Raw genomic sequence first — 19,419 nt, 5'->3', positions numbered from 1 at the left:
TTGTGATCTGTATTTAACCTTAATAATCGTTGTAGATGTGTTGTATGTGCCGGGCTGTTGGCTGGATCGCTGCATTAGTGGTAGAACAGTGCTCTGCACACGCTCCTGAAAGAAGCCGTCTATAGAATAATTCGAGATATCAGTGAAGGAGGCATTTAATCACACTTTTAATAGGAGTTTGTCTCGATGTTGAGACATGCATGGAGTTCTCAGCTTGTCTCTATTTGCCTCCTGCTCAACTGTCAGGTGTGCATGAAAGTTATAGCAAAATGCACAGGGTGACAGTCTGATAATCTGGAGAGGCCACCGACCGCACTTGTAAACAGAAGAGATGGCTGCAAAGTATGAACTAATTGTACTGTTGCCAATTGGAAGCTTTTAGTAGGCATAAGTTGGCAACACTTTAGTGCAAAAGATTCTGGCGATACGCTGGGGTGATTCTGCATTTGATGGCTTCTACTTGCTAGAATGCTGTATGAACATGTTGATCTAGAAGGCTCTAAGCACATGGGAACGTATTCTAGTTATCTAAAAGAGTCTTCTTAAACAAATAATAAAATAAAATCCACCCATTTAAGGATTGCTGCAGTTTTGTAATTAAAAGTGTGGGAGGTGTATCTTTCAAGCCAACACATTCAGTATCATTAGGAACCCAGTGCAAGACTCAAATAATCTGCAAAACTGTTCATTTCATTCATTCATTCATTCATTCATTCATTCATTCATTCATTCAAAGGCTGGAAAATGAAGATTCCATGTAGTCTTCAAGGTGCATTGAAGACAACTAGATTATTGTTTATCTTCCACTTTAGGATACTGTGTCCAAATTAAAAAAACCTTCAATTCATTAGTCATTTAAAGAATGTTTTCAAAGTCTGTTTGTATTAATAAAACACACTTTGATGTTCATGAAAACACACTTTTCTTGAAATAGCTCCTGGGTTACACTCTGGGACTAGGCGCCCAGTGTCTTGAGTTGATCTCGTTGGGTTGTAATTTTTCATTTTGCTTCATTGATGGTGAGGATCAAACACAGCAGGCTCGCAAACATGCATCCAATTACCTGCTGTCTGTCTGCAAGGATAGAAACCTCATTAGGGGCTCTATGGCCTTCTGCTCACTTAGCAAACACTGTGGTCACTGGGCTCCCGGTAAGGGCCATAAAGAGCCAGTGATAGGTACCATTGAGCCCAGAGATGAGCGAATACACCGATGTATAGAAAACGAGAGTCTGGTTCTTCTTTGTCCTTCAGTATTTCACCTACTGCTGCATCCTGGGGCTCATCAGCTGCTGCGTGTTCCTGCGGGTCAGCTTCGAACTCAAGTTCCTCCTGCTGGCGCTCGCCTTCTCTGCCTATTACACCATCATCCTGAACACACACTGGCAGCTGTTCCAGAGGTACAGCTGCCTGCTGTACACCAACCAAACCAAGTATGCACTTCTGTCATTGCATTGCATTGATTTACAAAGGGAGTAGGAGTGTATTGATAACTGTGTGTGTGCGTTGCAGAACTCTCGATGTGTCCGGACTCATGAAGGATCCTGGAATGATGAGCTGCATTTACCTCATGTTGTTTTTTTTAACGATGCTGATTCTGATGCGACAGGTAAGCAAATCTTTATTCAAATAAAATATATATATATATAAAATTAATGTGTGTGTGTGTGTATATATATATATATATATATATATATAATATATATATATATATATACACATACACACAGTACTGTGCAAAGGTTTAAGGCAGGTGTGAAAAAATGCTGTAAAGTAAGAATGCTTTCAAAAATAGACATGTTAATAGATTATAGTTCAAAACAGCATCAGTTCTTCTAGGTACACTTGCACAAAGTCAGGGATTTTGTAGGCATATAGTCAGGTGTATGATTAAACAATTATACCAAACAGGTGCTTATGATCATCAATTCAATATGTAGGTTGAAACACAATCATTAACTGAAACAGAAACCGCTGTGTAGGAGGAATAAAACTGGGTGAGGAACAGCCAAACTCAGCTAACAAGGTGAGGTTGCTGAAGACAGTTTACTGTCAAAAGTCATACACCACGGCAAGACTGAGCACAGCAACAAGACACAAGGTAGTTATACTGCATCAGCAAGATCTCTCCCAGGCAGAAATTTCAAGGCAGACAGGGGTTTCCGGATGTGCTGTCCAAGCTCTTTTGAAGAAGCACAAAGAAACGGGCAACGTTGAGGACCGTGGATGCAGTGGTCGGCCAAGGAAACTTACTGCAGCAGATGAAAGACACATCATGCTTACTTCCCTTCGCAATTGGAAGATGTCCAGCAGTGCCATCAGCTCAGAATTGGCAGAAAACAGTGGGACCCTGGTACACCCATCTACTGTCCGGAGAAGTCTGGTCAGAAGTGGCCTTCATGGAAAACTTGCGGCCAAAAAGCCATACCTCTGACGTGAAAACAAGGCCAAGCGACTCAACTATGCACGAAAACACAGGAACTGGGGTGCAGAAAAATGGCAGCAGGTGCTCTGGACAGATGAGTCAAAATGTGAAATATTTGGCTGTAGCAGAAGGCAGTTTGTTCGCCGAAGGGCTGGAGAGCGGTACACAAATGAGTGTCTGCAGGCAACAGTGAAGCATGGTGGAGGTTCCTTGCAAGTCTGGGGCTGCATTTCTGCAAATGGAGTTGGGGATTTGGTCAGAATTAATGGTCTCCTCAATGCTGGGAAGTACAGGCAGATACTTATCCATCATGCAATACCATCAGGGAGGCATCTGATTGGCCCCAAATTTATTCTGCAGCATGACAACGACCCCAAACATACAGCGAAAGTCATTAAGAACTATCTTCAGCGTAAAGAAGAAAAGGAGTCCTGGAAGTGATGGTATGGCCCCCACAGAGCCCTGATCTCAACATCATCGAGTCTGTCTGGGATTACATGAAGAGAGAGAAGCCACTGAGGCTGCCTAAATCCACAGAAGAACTGTGGTTAGTTCTCCAAGATGTTTGGGCCAACCTACCTGCCGAGTTCCTTCAAAAACTGTGTGCAAGTGTACCTAGAAGAATTGATGCTGTTTTGAAGGCAAAGGGTGGTCACACCAAATATTGATTTGATGTAGATTTTTCTTCTGTTCACTCACTTTGCATTTTGTTAATTGATAAATATAAACTATTAACATGTCCTATTTTTGAAAGCATTCTTACTTTACAGCATTTTTTCACACCTGCCTAAAACTTTTGCACAGTACTGTATATGTATATGTATATGTATATGTATGTATATATATATAATATATATATATATATAATTAAACATTTCCATGGGTGCCTATTGTTTTGTTTATCTGTGATTACTGAACAAAAACTGAAATCCTCACACCCTGAGGTTTTGTACAGTCTGAGCTCAGCTTCATTAAGTGTGTATTAGTATACCCACAGTCTGCATTCATGGATTCATGGATTGATTGAACTGTGCCCTGCTCTGTTGGTCAGAACGAGTATTATTGCCGTCTGGATTTCCTCTGGAAGAACAAAAACCGCGAGAAGCAGGAGGAGATCGAGACAATGGAGAACCTGAACCGCCTCCTGCTGGAGAACGTGCTGCCGGCCCACGTGGCCAGCCTCTTCATCGGAGACAATAAAAAGAATGAGGTGGGAGCCCTCAAAAACAGTTCACTTACTGAAAAGTATAAGGTAGGGCTCCTGCAGGAACGGCATGATCAACATCACTGTGTGAACTGCAGCAGCAATGCATTGCAATCCTGCTGGAATTCAATTCAGATTCCATTCCAGAACCCAGCCATGCCCGAAACCATAACCCTTCCAAGCATTTTATTACACGGTCATTGCCATGTACAGTATATATTTACAAATCCACTTGCATCTACCTACCTTTTCATATTATTATTATTATTACTATTATTATTATTATTGCAAATGAATAATGGTATTAATTGGATACAGTTTCAAAAGTGATCGGTGTGCAGAATTAGAATGAAGATACATTGGACAAGGGTTAGATCAGCTAATACCAACTGAGTGATAAATGAATAAACCTCCTGGCCTGTAAACGACTGCAGGCACCCGTGGGTGTAGACACTGGGGGATGAGAACGAGGAGATCACAGTGGGTTTTAAAATCTGCATATTATAATTGCCATTTCCACCCCACAAAAAGCCAGCTGTATTGTACAAGTTCATAACCACGGCTTTGTGTCTCCCACTCTAGTCAGATAAGGGTGGTGTAAATGACTTACTGAAACTTGGGTAAAAATAACAATGAACAATGTTTAGTTTGGGCATTATTTTTTTATAAAGGCAGCTAGCTAAACAGATACTCCAACTGTGCTGTTCGTTTCCATGTCTTGTTGCTTGTGCGGAGGGTCTTTAGAAGGCGTGCCCATTGTAGTGCCAATCGCCACTGCCTCCTCCAGCATTTCCATCTCAAGGGCCTGTTTAATGTGTGCAGTTGGATCTGTGTTTCTGTAACCGTGCTGATACTGTTGTGTGTGTGTGTGTGTGCTCTGCTCCTCCAGGATTTATACTACAAGTCCTACGACTGCGTGTGTGTTCTCTTCGCCTCCGTGCCGGATTTTAAGGAGTTTTACACAGAGTGTGACATCAACAAAGAAGGGCTGGAGTGTCTCAGGCTGCTGAATGAAATCATCGCAGACTTCGATGAGGTAATTCCACGCTGCAATGTGTTAGCAAGCCAGTGATACAAGAATCAGCCATGCAAACTCTACCTGGTGGAATCCTTTGACAGACGGTGGTTTGTGCAAGTGGTGTCAGCATGAAGTCTGGATGGTGATTTTTATTATTTGAATATCTACGTGGTACTAAACTTTAAAAGTAATGTTAAGCAAAATAATCGGTTCACCTTCGGATATCTTTTGTTATGTTCTGTAATATATAATTCGCCATGTGCTTCCAGTACATGTATTGATACACAACAGTATTGCAAGACTGTGATGATTTTTTCTCTGCAGCTTTTGTCTAAACCCAAGTTCAGTGGTGTTGAGAAAATCAAAACGATCGGCAGCACCTACATGGCAGCGACAGGACTCACCGGGCCCCCCAGACACGAGAACAACCAGGTAGTGCAACTGCCCATTAATAACACTGGAGAACCGCGTCGGGATTCAGGGTTACAGTTCATTATTATTATTATTATTATTATTATTATTATTATTATTATTATTATTATTATTATTATTTCTTAGCAGACGCCCTTATCCAGGGCGACTTACAATTGTTACAAGATATCACATTATTTTGACATACAATTAAATTTTTTTTACATACAATTACCCATTTATACAGTTGGGTTTTTACTGGAGCAATCTAGGTAAAGTACCTTGCCCAAGGGTACAGCAGCAGTGTCCCCAGTAAAGGAACCAGCAAAATAGAATCTTAATAGGGGGGGTGGCCTGGCCTTACGACTGAAGGAATTGTAACAAATTAGTGTTATACCAAAGGATTCTGACACTTCATTGAACAGTTTTCTAGATGCAATTCAGTGCTATAATTTAATGCTTTATACATTTTTTTTATTATTACAGTATTATGTATTTTGTTTAATCTATTTATCAAAAGTCAGTAGTGGGCTTGAAGACGACTTTTACGTTGATGTCAGTCAGAGCAAAACAGGGCAAAAATAAATAAATAAAAAGTGACCTGAATTGTGAGGTGGTCTTACAGCCAGCTTCTACTGCACTTTGCTGTGTGTTTATCCATGTATTCGTCTTCCACATTGGTTTTACAGGATCGCGAGAGGCAGCACGCACAGATAGGAAACATGGTGGAGTTTGCCATCGCCTTGATGGGGAAACTGGACGGAATAAACAGGCATTCATTCAACAGCTTCAGACTGCGCGTCGGTGAGCAGAGACTTTGCTTTGCTATAAATCACTCGGCCTTCTCGCCCTGCGATAGGAAATCCACATACACTGACACTGTTATCCAAACACCTCTGGAGACAAGGATTGAATATACAGTATACTTCTCCCACATAGGAGGGCCTTATCCAAGTGTAGGTGCCTGTCCTTGACACTCACTGCAATGGATTTCAGAACTGATTGAACAAACACAAGCATGCATATCAAAGCACTGCTGCTGATACACATAATGGATTTGAATCTCTTCCACCGCTCCATAAAACAAACAAGTCCATATTTCAATAGAACCAACCTTTCGTACATTTGAAGTGTTGCTTAATTAAATGCATAATTAAAATAAATAAGGAAATAAAGAGCCATTAAACAGAACAGTCCTGGTCTGGTGGATGTGGTCTACAGTATAGTAATACAGTAGTAAGTTATTTTTTTATTTTTTTTTCTCTCCTACATCAGGAATTAATTACGGTCCTGTTATTGCTGGAGTCATTGGAGCCCGCAAGCCTCAGTATGATATTTGGGGGAACACAGTTAATGTGTCCAGCAGGATGGAGAGCACAGGACAGCTGGGCAAAATCCAGGTGAGCTGGGATCTCGGGAGGTCTTACTATTAAAGATTTGCTTCTAGGTGTTCTGTAGAAGGCATGGAAACAAGACTCCTAATGCATAGGAGTTTCACCCATTCCAGGTTTTAATACAAACTTGATTAGTGCACAAGCTTAGGTATGTCTTACTAAACTCATAGGGAAACCAAAAATGGATCGAACAGCTTTGCATCTTATTTCCATTCCATGTGTACATTTGAACAGGCACAAACAAGAAATGCACTAAGTGACATGCAAACTAAGCAGCACAACACTGTCCGAGGAAAACACAGGACTGTTATTTCAGAGTTTCTACATGTCCCCAGTCCTGCGGGTTACTGGTCACTTGCTATGGAAACCTTTTTAAAGTCATTGTTGAGCTTTGAAGTTTACCCATATAACATTTTGTTGTAGCATATTCAAGTAAGTGGTTAATAAAACCAAAGAAACATACCTGCCCCTGTCCAGACAGCCTTGTTTCTGTTGTTGTAGGTCACAGAGGAAACGTCGAATGCGTTACACAAACTTGGCTATTCTTGTGAGTGCAGAGGACTGATCAAGGTGAAAGGCAAAGGCGAGCTGAGGACTTACTTTGTGTGCACAGACATGAGCAAGTCACAGGGGATGGCACTGAACTGAAACTGCAAGAGGGACAAGAACTTACTTTGTGTGCACAGACATGAGCAAGTCACAGGGGATGGCACTGAACTGAGACTGCAAGAGGGACAAGAACTTACACTGTGTGCACAGACATGAGCAAGTCACAGGAGCTGCACTGAACTGTGAGAGCAAGGGGGACAAGTAACCCTCTACCAAACTTGAAAAACATTTTCTGCCACTTTTTTTGTGGCAAAGGCTCTTTTTTATATAAGTTATGTTCTTAATATTTAATATTACCTTATGCTAGTGTTATGATGCAATTGGAGAAGTCAATGGAATTTTGTGAACCGGACTCAAGGCACGCTTTAGAGCAAGTCATAAAAATCAGGGGGGGTTTATATTCTTGGCAAGCGAGACGAGACGTGTTGAATGAGGTAATGAGGACCGTCTTGTCAGATGCAGCTTTAATTAAGAATTACCTCATAATGAGGAATTGACAGGGTCATGGTAAGGCTGGGGGTTCATTACACAGAGGGGTTTTAAAAGAATGGCTGTCATACTGCATTTGACTACACTGGGAATTAGTCTTGATTAAAAGCTGGTGTCAATTAGATGACGGGGAAGGTTTACTATGATGCCATATTTAGGAAATGGCAGCATGTACCAAGCCCAAATTCATTGCATTGCCTGAATGACATTAAACTGAGGTTTCAAGTTGAGTTTTAAATGCTGAAATATAATACCATTGCTTGGATGTATTTCCAGGCAGTTGTTTTGCACTTACGTGAACAAAAAAAAGTTTGCGGACTTTTATGGAACATTAAAAAAAGGTCAATTTTTTATGTTTAAAATAAATGTATACATTTTTTTTTTTTAATTTGTGACAATAAAAAGCATACATTTTTGGGGGGAAAACAAGCATTCAGAATCCACATTAACAAGCTTTGATAGTAATGTGCACTTGTCTTATTACTGTGGAATGTTATGATTTTAGATGCGTCATTATCTGAAACAAAGTATCTTATCTTTATTCACCTGGTAATTTAAAGTCTTTGTTAACAATACAGTATTTTATATCAGAAATCTGCCACCAAACAACATACCAATAGTTTACGATAAACTCGCAACAGAAAAAAAATAAAAAGTATACAAAAAATCCAGGAATGGTATCTGGAAAGATTCCCTTAAACGAAATCCTGTTTTTGAAAATGACAGCTTTTAGGTCAGATTTAAGTTTGAGCTGTTCTTTACAAATTCTTCTTTCTTATGAAATTTTAGAAAACTGCCGATATCACTCCTGAAACTGGAAATCTTAAAGGGAATGGCATTTTGTTTAGGTTAACAGTGGTACATAAATATAGTGATATTTCTAGATCAAAGTCTATGTGCGCCATTGAATCCATGCTGCCATTTTAACTGTGTAGTTACTATTCAAGCACTTATGCGCTGTACAGTATACATTGTTGTAAAAAAAAAAAAAAGCAAAAAACAAACAACTTTGTTTTGTTTTTTAAATGCTTAACTGCCAATTTAATTCTTTATAAAAATAAATAAAAAAAAAAAAACCCACACAGGTTTGCCACTTCAGAGCACTCTGTGGGAAGACCAGCTTTGTGACTTTGTAAAACCTCTTCTTTGCCTAAACAATCTATACAAATGAAGGACAGCCAATCTATATGGAATGTAGTTAAAATGTTACTTACTCTCTCAGTTTCCATGTCGATATTCAGTTTCCCCAGAATATCGCATTTATAATTCAGTAAAATCCTGCAGAGGTTTTGCATTTTGTAAGGTATAAAATAAAGGATTTACCAAACATCTTAAGCTAGAGTGATGTATCCTCCTTCCACATCAGCAGCTTCCTCTGGGTGGAACATTACCCTAATGTATCACGATGCGCTACATGCGATGGTCCTGATGTATGATGCATAATAACAGCAGATGATCATTTCATATTTTAAGTAAAAATAAAATAAAAATGGGTTAGGCACACATTCATTGAAGAACCGCTTTATGAACCACACTGAGCTATGAGTTTATTCTTGTATCACGATATAAATAATACATACTGTACCTCTATTACGATTCGACATGTAAAGAAAGTATCTCTATTTCATCGATTACATAACGAATCATTACACCCCTAATTCCAGATGGCGCAGACCAAGCTTGTAAAACTGACTATAAAAAGGTTAGCAGGTATACCTTTAACAAAAGATTAACGCACCACATTAGTGTGGGTGCAATGTTATTTAATCAGTCCATGTCAATGATTCACAATTTGTATTACATAAAAAGGTTTATTGTTTAAAACCAAGTACAAATACCATGTACATTCTGTACAGTACAAAAACACATGCTTTGTTTAGTTTTATTAAACACAACTTGCACAGACAGAATTTGAAAAAAGCTTGCCAGTGAAACAAGGTACTGGCTTACACTGCTATAGGTGGGACGTCTTCTTGGTTGGCATACAGGCTCCTGTCTGAGTCTGAAGCACCTGAAACAAAGATAGAACTGGTAAGGTATACACTGTATACTATAAGACCAATCCCATCCCACTTTACTAAAAACTGAATTGTTTACAGTTCTATCTAGTGTGAATATTTTCCAATGCCTAGAATAGAACCTCAGTAGCTGGTATAATATAATTAAGGACATGTTAAGTTTGTTGCTGTGGATTTGCAACATACCAAGAACTTGCTTCTAACCTTTTAAAAACCAATGACACTTTCATATGTATTTGTATCCTGACCTTCACAATCTAACTGCAGCGTGCTGCACACTCACCTGCAGTCAGGTCTACCAGGCTCTGCTCCAGCAGACGTGCAGGCACAGCAACGCCCATGACCTTCCTGATCCCGTACACACTGGTGATGTCACCAGGAGTCACTTGGCTGGCCAGGTGCGTTAGATTTCCAGTCACCTTCTCAGCTGCAAACAGAAATAGAAAAATTGACCCCCACTGCTTTTGTTGTAATTTTTCAAATAACTATACGATTCTTTAAAATCACCTAATTGTTAAAACAGTTCTGTTTATGACCTCAGACCAAACATGGCTAAAATATGTGCTTGTGTTTTGTTCCCCTGACCATTAAGAAGGGGGCTACACATTTCCAAATCAATCTGACAAGTTGTTCACAAGTCACAAGAGCTACAAGCTTTCATATAAACAAATTAATTTCCAAAAAGAAAGAACCTGGAAGAACAGTAAGCATGCTGCTGCAGTGCTCACTCACCCAGCTGGATCTCTTTGACGGTGGGAGCGAGCAGGCAGATGATGTTGGGCGGCGGTTTTGCACTGAGCCGCTCGTTCTGCACCTCCTGCAGCTCCTGGAGTAACTGGGTGGTTTCATCCAGCTTCCTCTGGAACTGCTCCGACTCTGGAATACATTGACAAGAGAACCCGTCGCTGGAAACTCTTTGGATCGGTTTCACAACACAACGGCAGTTACATTGTTTTTTTTTTTTTTGTAATCATTTTTCTTCTCCCCAAATGGGTTGCCTCACTACAGCAATCTCCACAGCAGCTCAGCAGCCATGTGCAGGCTGGAAGGTGGTGAGAAACGGCTTGACGCATACCAGGAAACTAAGTGGAGATTACACCAGCATGCTATAATTAAGCTTGTTTAACTTACAGCTACAATTTAACTTAATACAGTTTACTGCAATGGCAGTGGTGGCTGTTGAATTGCCACCTGCATTATTATAATTTTTTTTTTTAAAGCTGCCAGCTTGCATAAATTTACAGCTTTTCTTAAACGTGTTAGTCATCCCGCAGGTGGACCATTCCATTCATTTTTGAAGGATGTTTAATAGCTGCCATTGACTCGTCCTGAAGTAGCTACTTACCTTTGGAGTCAAAGGATGTCGTCTCCATTTCCAGACCCGCAACAGCACTCATGGAGGTAAATCCGTCCTTGCTGCTGGCATGTGCTTCAACGATCTAATGAGACCATGATGGCAAACGTTTAGGCACAGCGCGGTGTCAAATCAGAGTTTCTCCTTATCCCTATTCAGCACCAAAAACACTGCTGCGGAGCATGGCACTTGGCTTCGCTCCACACATCACAAACATGTTCAATAATAATGTTGGCGGGTAGATGCAATCTGTTTTTGGAAGAACTTTTTTTTTTTTTTTTCTGTAAGATAAACGTAGCAAAGTCAAACAGCGTTAGACTGCCAAACACAGGACACACACTTGTTTGTACAGCTGCAGCCATGAAGTTCATCAAGGCTCCGGTTCACTAATGTTTTCCGAAGCTCGTGCTCAGTACACAGACCAAGAAAGATGATTTACCTCGACATCATTAGACTCATCAGGCCCGTCTGTGCATTCCTCACTTCCTTGCATTGTCTGAAAGGATATTGACTCTTCTTAAACCAATATATATCTAGTCCACTCTAAATCCCATAAAGAACCAAACCCCTTTGTTGCTGATAAAGGAATTGACAGGAAACAAAGAATTGTCTTCGAGATTCAATACCATGCTTTACTTTATATAAAAACAAACATGTGTTTTACTCTCCGATTGAGTCGTACTGGTCATAGGGCTTTAAATAAACATGTGTTTAAATCTGACCGGCACTACACTACACTAGCTTTTTTTTTTGTATTCTACTTCTTACCGTTTCCATTTCTCTCAGGCTCTTGGAATGTTCTCCATTGGTCAGTGCATCCAGTATGTTGTCTGCCATCTTGTAAGTATATTCATCTGCATTTGCCAAAAACTGCTGTATACTGTAGATGAACAGGAAAGAGACATGAAAAAAAAAAAAAATGAAATGAACCTTTGTAATAAAATTGGCTGGCACTCAAGCACTACTTATGCACCACTTTGTAATAGTGTTCTGTAGTGGGGCTCCTGAGTGGCGCATCCACGTGGAGTGCAGGATGCGCCCTATAGCCTGGAGATGGCAGGTTCGAATCCAGGCTATGTCATTGCCGACCGTGACCAGGGGTCCTAGGGGGTGGCGCACAACTGGCCGAGCGCTGCCCGGGTAAGGAGGGATTAGATTGGCAGGGGAGTCCACAGTTCACCGTGTACCAGCGACCCCTGTGGCTGATAGGGCACCTGCAGATCCGCAGTGGAGCCATTCAGATCTGTGTTGTCCTCCGGCACTATAGGTCTGGTGGCTTTGCTGTGGATCCGCAGTGCGAAAAATTACGGATTGGCAGGAACACGTTTTGGAGGACGTGTGTTTCAGCCTCTGTTTTCTAAGTCACCGGGGGGTTGCAGCGGTGAACCGGGATAAAAACAATAATTGGGCTTTCCAAATTGGGGGAAAAAAACAGGCTAAAAACCATTGGTGACGACTACATTTATATATATTAAAAAAAAAAAAAAAAAAAGAAAAAGGTGTTCTGTAGTATATCGACATGCTACTACAGGTCAAGGTCAAGACAACCAGCTTCCCCCCAAAATGCTTTGACTACAATGACCCAAGATGGAAAGCAGTAACAGACTTCCTGGAAGGTAAGGAAAGCAAACTGGGAATTTCCTTTAAGCTAATGTACTGCCAGATGTTTTTAAAATGTGTGCTACAACATGTGCTTCTTTTTAAAATCCCTTTGGATATCTGTATAGATAAGGCCGTGCATGACTTACTACATGATTCTACTAGTGACTGCACAGCCACTTGAAGATATGTCCCTTTATATAACCCAGCAAATATGAAATATGTAGCTCAAAAGGGTTGAGACCAAATCCCTAGCAGGTGCTGCATGAAGTTAAACTTTTTGGTGGTTGACTGGAATGTTTCATGATTCTAACCTGCGGGCAGTGAACAGTGGGGGCAGAGCTGGCTGAGAGGATCACCGATTGCTGCTAAGAGATCAGCCTTTTCTCAGGTCTGCCATACCAGAATGTATTCAGTGGTTACGGTACATACCTGGCTGGGCCCTCCAAGCTTGATTCCTCTCCGTAGAAGGAATATATGAGGTCAGAGTCTGCTTTGCTGACATTTGCAACACTGGAGTCGTAGACTGGGGCGTAAGAACTGTAAGGCCCATAATTCATGTATGACACTGGGAAGAAGTCCAAAATGATATACAATTATAATTACAGGCAGCTATTACTCTACAGGTGACAAGATGGTAAATTCCCCTCTACTCCCACATGAAACCAAAGTTACAAAAACAACTAATATTTTATTATATATATATATATATATATATATATTAGTGACTGCATGCTCTCTTAACAGCCAGTAATTAACACTACCACCATAACCAACACAGGACCCTCCTAAAGACAAGATTAAATAAATAAAAACAATTTAAAAAGTACAGTCAATGTCAAATATGTGCCGCATCCCACTCCACCATCTAGATTACAGCATTCTTAAACACAGCTTGGGCACCCCATTAGTTTGTCGGGACTCACCTGGAGTTACTCGGTTGCGCTTGTCTTCTTTAAATCCCTGCAGAGTGTTAATGCCTGTCTGTAACCTGTCCATCATCATTCCCAGCTTCACCGGACAGTACCCGGGTTCTGCAGCACAGACACACACACGGTTTAATTACAGGTGAGAGAAGTCAAAGTATAAAAGATAGGGGCAGGTTAACGTTTGGCTTGGTGTTCAGTAAGCTGTGAGCAGTCAAACGGTTGCATTAGTTACTGAGTTACTTCTGTTTCATTTGTCTCACTAGGATACACATGTGTGATGTGGGTGAAGATCTTATTTCATTGACTCTTACCTCCCATTGACAGGTCTGCAGGGTTCAGGAATCCCAGAGTTGTGGTCCCATCAGATTTCCGTCTCTCAAATTCCAACTAAACACAGGGAAAAATAAAACAGTCAGTTCTATATAGCAGCGTCTGTTCACTAACAATATTCTCAAACCTGGCAATAAATCCCTTCCTGACCATCTTGTAGGAGTTTGTTTCTGTCCAGTCCTTGCACTTGTATATAAAAAAAAAAAAGTTTACATTTGTGCATCATTAGGCCATGTGGTTCTATCTAGAAAAAAAGGCCACGTTTTCAAGAGTGTGCCAGGGGAGTTCCAGACAGTTTATTTCAATAAACAGTCATATGGTCAGTTATACATGTAAGCAGTCCATTACACATACCTGGCTCTCAATGTTTCTCCGGGTTAATTTTCCACCCGATTCCTCAATGATTTTCTCTATCTGTTCCAGCTCATTTTCTGCTGCACTGATGATCTTTGATACAGAGTCTTTGGAGTCTTGCCTGGACAAAGGAGAAAGATTAATTAAATGCAATATAAATGGTGTCACACAATCACATGCAATATTAATTACTTATATAACCTTAGTGTGTACAAAAAGTGACGGGTGGAACAGTCTGCCCCTACACTCCCCTGTATCTCTAATGAAGGGCAGCTCAAGTTATTTCAAACGAGCCTCGATGGGTGGACAGTCTGCCTGACACTCCCCGGTATCTCTAATGAAGGGCAGCTCAAGCTATCGTTTCAAACGAGCCCTGATGGGTGGACAGTCTGCCTGACACTCCCCGTTCTTGGCTCCCGTGTTCAGTATTACCTTCCGGTCTCCTTGTTTGCTGTAGCGGAGGCTGTCTTCACCTCGTCAGTGTCCATGGGCTCAGCTGGCTCTTTGGACTGGTCGAGCGCAGAGTCCTCCTTCTGGTCCATCTCCTCCTCCTGCTGCTGCTCCTTCTCTTTCTGCTTGTTGGCATTTTCCAGGTCTGCCATGAATTCAATGCTCTGTTTCAAGCTTTGGAGCCTATCCTATAAATAAAACCAGAGGATGAGAGCATTTTGAAATACAAATCTGAATGGCTTAGAATTCAGAGGACACATCACTTTCCCCAACGACTTCAAGCTGGAACATGTAGAGAACAGGCTCCGCCACATTGGGATTGCAAAGTAATAACATTTAAAAGAGTAAACCTGCAATCAGTCTAAATCGGGCTACTTTACTATCAAAGCTCAAGAGAACAGGCTGGGACAATAATGCACAGTACGAAAGTTCAGAAAACCACTACCTGGTGAAAAGCACATGACCTCCTCAATTCCTTTACAGTCTATTTCATTATGTCTTATGTACTAGGTCTAAAATGATTTCAACATGTACCACTGTTAATGACGAAACTTTACCTGGCTGAGGATTTTGGTGCCGGAATGGAGCAGCTTCTTGGCAGCTTTAAAATAAATGGTCTGTGGCTTGTTGTACGTCATCGCGTTTTCACACATGGTTTTGAAATCAGCCTACCAAACAGAAACAGTTAAATCAGTTAATCCATTGTTCCCCTGTATTTAATCCAGACTACTGAAGCACATTCACAAAGACACTACTGCTTTAAACCTGATGTTTACTGACAGAAGCACACTAAACTTCCAGAGGAATTACAGGGGTGGAAATAAGCCTCCTATGTTTAATAAGACACACCTGAACTTGCTACCTAGTATTAAAACCAAGAATGGGTAAAACTGCTATGCAATAGGAGTCTTATTTCCATCCCTGAATTGTCTTGGAACTCTGTATCTAGATCCCTGGTTTGTTTGGTTGATTAGTATCAACTTTATCAACACTTTGGATAACAATTTACTTGCAGCATTATATATGATTTCTGCAGACACAGACCATCTGTGTCTCGGTGCTCTCTAGTGTACCAGAGGATCACCTGAATAGTCTATACAGTAAAAGAAGCAGCAATTCTACCCGGAGTTCCTCCAGAGACTGGTACTCATCAGCCTTGATTTTCTCCTTTATGGTGCTGAAGTCCATTGGGTGCTTGATGATCCGAGAGTACCCAGGCGCAATGAAATCTGTGACGGGGAATGAGAAGAAGGCACGCGGGTCCTTCCTGTAGGCAAAGAACAACACAGCCAGACCGGTTAAAAAACACTGCTTATTTATTCAAATGACTCACATATGGTGTCCCAAGGAACCTAAACAACAATACAGTACAATCTCACACTCGCCTCTGAAGCTGCCGGGTCAGTTGCGTTAAAGCTTCTTGTAGAGGGGACTGTTCCTTTTCTGTTAAGTGAAAAAAAAAAACCATTTTTTTAAATATATATCTCGTTTGGAGATGCTCTAGTTTAGTGCTTCAGTGCAGGTAAATGTTACTCCTTCTACACACACTTAAATCCCAAAAGCTCACCTTCTACTTTGGCCAGGGATGAGCTCATGTGCTTTTCATGCAGCATCTCTGCTCTCACAGGAGTCTGGCTTCTCTCATCCATGTCTGTGTCCATGGAGTCTTGACCCTTCTTCTTCTTTTCAGTCTTTAATAAAAAAGAAAATAACTTATTAAGATCACAGAGCTGCTGCTACAAAGAGATAATTGACAATCAAGCCAAGAGCATGACACTCCGTGCAACTGAACCCCTGGATTCATCTGTGTGTCAGGGGGCTCCTGGTTTCTGATACTGCACCACACTGGCCTCACAGCAGAACAGCTTTATACAACCACAGTGCCTGCTTAATTATACAAACTCAAACCAGGGAACAGTAAAGCCTGCATCTTCTCACATTGTCATGTAATGGGAGTCTTTGTTTGTCTTTTAGATCATATAGTGCATTAAAAAAATTCAATGTACGAGTTTGAGGTATGTCTCTAATGATCGTCATCACTTAAAAGCTAGCACAGCAGTAGTGTACAATCGTGGTCCTGGGTGGATTCCACTCCAGGTTTAACAGGTAACATTAGTCTGGATGGGGGTTTAATTAAACAATTTTGAACAGGGTAGGAAAAAAGACCAGGAGTGGAAGGGCCAACTTTGGCCACCCCTTCAGTACAAGTCCTACAGTGTTTGTATCTGACCAGGCTGTTGAACCACTATGATGCTGCATGAAACGCTATTTTCTATTGCCTTTTTCTTCTTCTTCTCCTGCACCACGGGCACGGAAGGGGGCTTCTCTTTATCACACTTCTTTTTCTTCTTCTTCTTCTTGTCCTTGTGCTTGTCGTGGTCCGACTTGTCCTCGAACATGCTGGAATCGTGTCCGGAGCTCGCCGTGGACAGCTCGGTCACTTCACTGCCTCCCACCTTAAGGACCAGCTTCAGAGGCTTCTCCGCGTACTCTGAACAGAAATGGAACAGAATTTGCGGTCAGTGGTGTAGCACGGGCTACTTTTTATTGATCTCTTTATTATTATTTTTTTTGCTAGCTGCCAAACAAACACATTTTTTAAAAATAAAACACAGCAGCGATATGTCTAGGCGCTGGCTTTATGCTCGTGTTAGCCATTAAAAGCATTCAAACAAACGGAAAGCCAAAACACTTAGGCCAAAAACAGCTTAAACTATTTTTTACTAAAATCCATTCGGCAAAACACACCGTATATTCGTATTCTGTAGTTATTCAAGCACCGACGTGACTTGCATAGTATTATAAGAGGTACATTTCTGTTTATTGACAGCAGAGAATGTACCATCAACGTATGCCAAGATTCATCCGCTCTCAAACGTTTTTTTTGTTTTTTCTCCTACAGCAATAATTTCGCCTTTTGCCTTTCTTACCTTCATACGCGTGTTTCTCGGACTTGTGCTTTTTATGCTTTTTCCCCATGTTTGGGATTTTTAGTGTACAGTAAATGGCTGAGAATTAAAACTGTAGTTAACTTCCGAAACCTGCGCGTCTGTACCGTTTTTCTTTGTTATGTATACGCACAGGATTTATAGTTGATCGCAGAGCGGTTCATCAGAATACCCTTTTTCATCACAGCGCCCCCTGTTAGATTGGAGGTCTGTGGGGCCGGTTTCACAAACCACTTGAAGCTCTATTCTAACTCCAGTTCAGTTCTATTGAAGACATGATGTAACTGAACGAGAAAACACGTGCAATGTGCATCCTAAATCATTTGGACTTGCAGAGAATATTGTTTTGCAAAACTAAACCGCTCTGTCTTTAAATATTGTTTTGTATTGTTTGCTAGCTAGTGCCAGCTGAGTGCTCGAATTGTATGGTGCCACAGCTTAACAAAATAACGTATTATCTCACGTTATCATTACGATACCAGGGTCTGTCTTACTTTTTGTGTATTGTGTGTACATGTTCAATCTGATGGACAAACATGTTAGACTTTACTAGGTAGCAATTAAATGAGGTTTTTTATTAAAATATACAGTGTGTATATAGAAACAAGCATGATCCTGTTGGTGTTCACCACACCATACTTATATATTAAAATAGTTCAATTCCAATCCACTGATACTCTGATTTAAAAAAATAAAATAAAATAAATCTACAGAATTGGATGCTGTGCATTGTTTCGATGTACCACAAGGTGGCGCAGTTTGATGCTACAGAATTTGCACAGTATTTTCTGGAGAGTTCCAATCCGGCAGGAGGCAGTATGTGAACACTGCAAACCAACCACACGCACCCGGATTCACGGTTACTGCGCTGGTAAGTTTCCCAGGCCATTAGAGCACATACATATGTTTCAACACATCCACTTATTTCTGTTCCCGGGACACCTTCCTCAAAACCGGGATGATCCAGGGAAAACAGGGACAGGTGGCAACCCTACCCCAGTACCATCAGGGTCAGAAGAGCATTACTTCAGTGTACAGAGTCAATGTCAGTGTGCTCAGTTAATAATAATAAAAATAATATTCCTTTGAACTTCCTGGACCATGTTGTTATTTTAATTATTTATCTTGGTCTTGCCACTGGCCAAGTTAACCTTTTAAGTTAGTCCCAATTGTGTCTCGATTAACACAGCCCTTTTTAAAGCTTCTTCTATGTATAATATATTTGTTATGATCTGCAATAAACACACCCGATGTTTCACTTGGTATTATACACAGTTATTTGACCTGCTCCAGAGTTGATACAGCTTCAATGGATTTAACTCTGGAGATATGGTAACCCTACCTGTCTAAGCTACACATTCTACACATCACCATGTCTGCAGACAGTCGTTTCTGCTGTCAAATCTCTATCTGTAACGCGACACTAAAACAATCTGACTTCTTTATTTTGACAGGCTTTAGGAGACAAGTAGCTTTTGAGATGTACAGTATCGTTGTGCTATTGAAATGCAGTTACACAACCACCCAATCTTGACAGTGTCGGGTTATTCAAAGAGGATTAGCTTTAAGACTCTGTGCTCCAACGTGTCGCTGAGTGAGGGGCTGACAGTCCGTGAGGAACCGTAACCCAATCTTCACTGTGAAAACCCGCTGAAGCGGGTCACTGCACACACACAGAGGACAATGGAGGCCCTAACCTTTTCATATCTGACAAACCCTGAACATGGCAGAGGCAGACGATGCTGCTCCTCATGTGTGAAGAGAGGCGGTGCTGCCAGTGCAGTGAGCTCACTGTGCAGCTGGCAGTGACAAGGGGCTCCGTGCACGGCAGCTTGTCACTGGTACAGTGCCCAGGCCGAGGGCTCGGGAGCTTATTCTTGTGATGGGA

The 19,419-nt window shown here is 41.1% G+C and overlaps 2 protein-coding genes across 8 annotated transcripts in view; one reads left to right on the top strand and one right to left on the bottom strand.

Moving 5' to 3' along the window:
• Nucleotides 1–8,884, top strand: part of adcy7 (adenylate cyclase 7) — a 45,670-nt gene extending 36,786 nt beyond the window's left edge. For 5 of the 7 annotated variants that reach the window (XM_058992902.1, XM_058992898.1, XM_058992904.1 and 2 more), the window contains 8 exons: nucleotides 1,254–1,432; nucleotides 1,512–1,608; nucleotides 3,476–3,676; nucleotides 4,518–4,664; nucleotides 4,971–5,078; nucleotides 5,747–5,861; nucleotides 6,333–6,457; nucleotides 6,953–8,884. In XM_058992902.1, coding sequence (XP_058848885.1) covers nucleotides 1,254–1,432; nucleotides 1,512–1,608; nucleotides 3,476–3,676; nucleotides 4,518–4,664; nucleotides 4,971–5,078; nucleotides 5,747–5,861; nucleotides 6,333–6,457; nucleotides 6,953–7,099 — 1,119 coding nt within the window. In that variant the 3' untranslated portion in view covers nucleotides 7,100–8,884. The remainder of the gene's footprint in view (nucleotides 1–1,253; nucleotides 1,433–1,511; nucleotides 1,609–3,475; nucleotides 3,677–4,517; nucleotides 4,665–4,970; nucleotides 5,079–5,746; nucleotides 5,862–6,332; nucleotides 6,458–6,952) is intronic. The other 2 variants (XM_058992905.1, XM_058992903.1) reach the window with 1 other exon arrangement.
• A 456-nt stretch (nucleotides 8,885–9,340) lies between these two features.
• Nucleotides 9,341–17,674, bottom strand: brd7 (bromodomain containing 7). Its single transcript, XM_058992918.1, has 17 exons — nucleotides 17,514–17,674; nucleotides 16,863–17,074; nucleotides 16,151–16,274; nucleotides 15,965–16,026; nucleotides 15,706–15,846; nucleotides 15,141–15,251; nucleotides 14,566–14,771; nucleotides 14,134–14,254; nucleotides 13,761–13,836; nucleotides 13,447–13,554; nucleotides 12,953–13,088; nucleotides 11,690–11,801; nucleotides 11,361–11,417; nucleotides 10,913–11,006; nucleotides 10,300–10,443; nucleotides 9,851–9,994; nucleotides 9,341–9,560 (listed from the first exon to the last, which is right to left on the bottom strand). Exons 1-17 carry the CDS (start codon nucleotides 17,560–17,562, stop codon nucleotides 9,496–9,498), a joined length of 1,962 nt encoding a protein of 653 aa, XP_058848901.1. The 5' UTR covers nucleotides 17,563–17,674; the 3' UTR covers nucleotides 9,341–9,495.
• Nucleotides 17,675–19,419: the final 1,745 nt, after the last annotated feature.

This window comes from Acipenser ruthenus, chromosome 19 (assembly GCF_902713425.1).
Source record: "Acipenser ruthenus chromosome 19, fAciRut3.2 maternal haplotype, whole genome shotgun sequence".
NCBI lineage: Eukaryota > Metazoa > Chordata > Actinopteri > Acipenseriformes > Acipenseridae > Acipenser > Acipenser ruthenus.
This window is presented reverse-complemented; position numbering and strand designations above follow the sequence as displayed.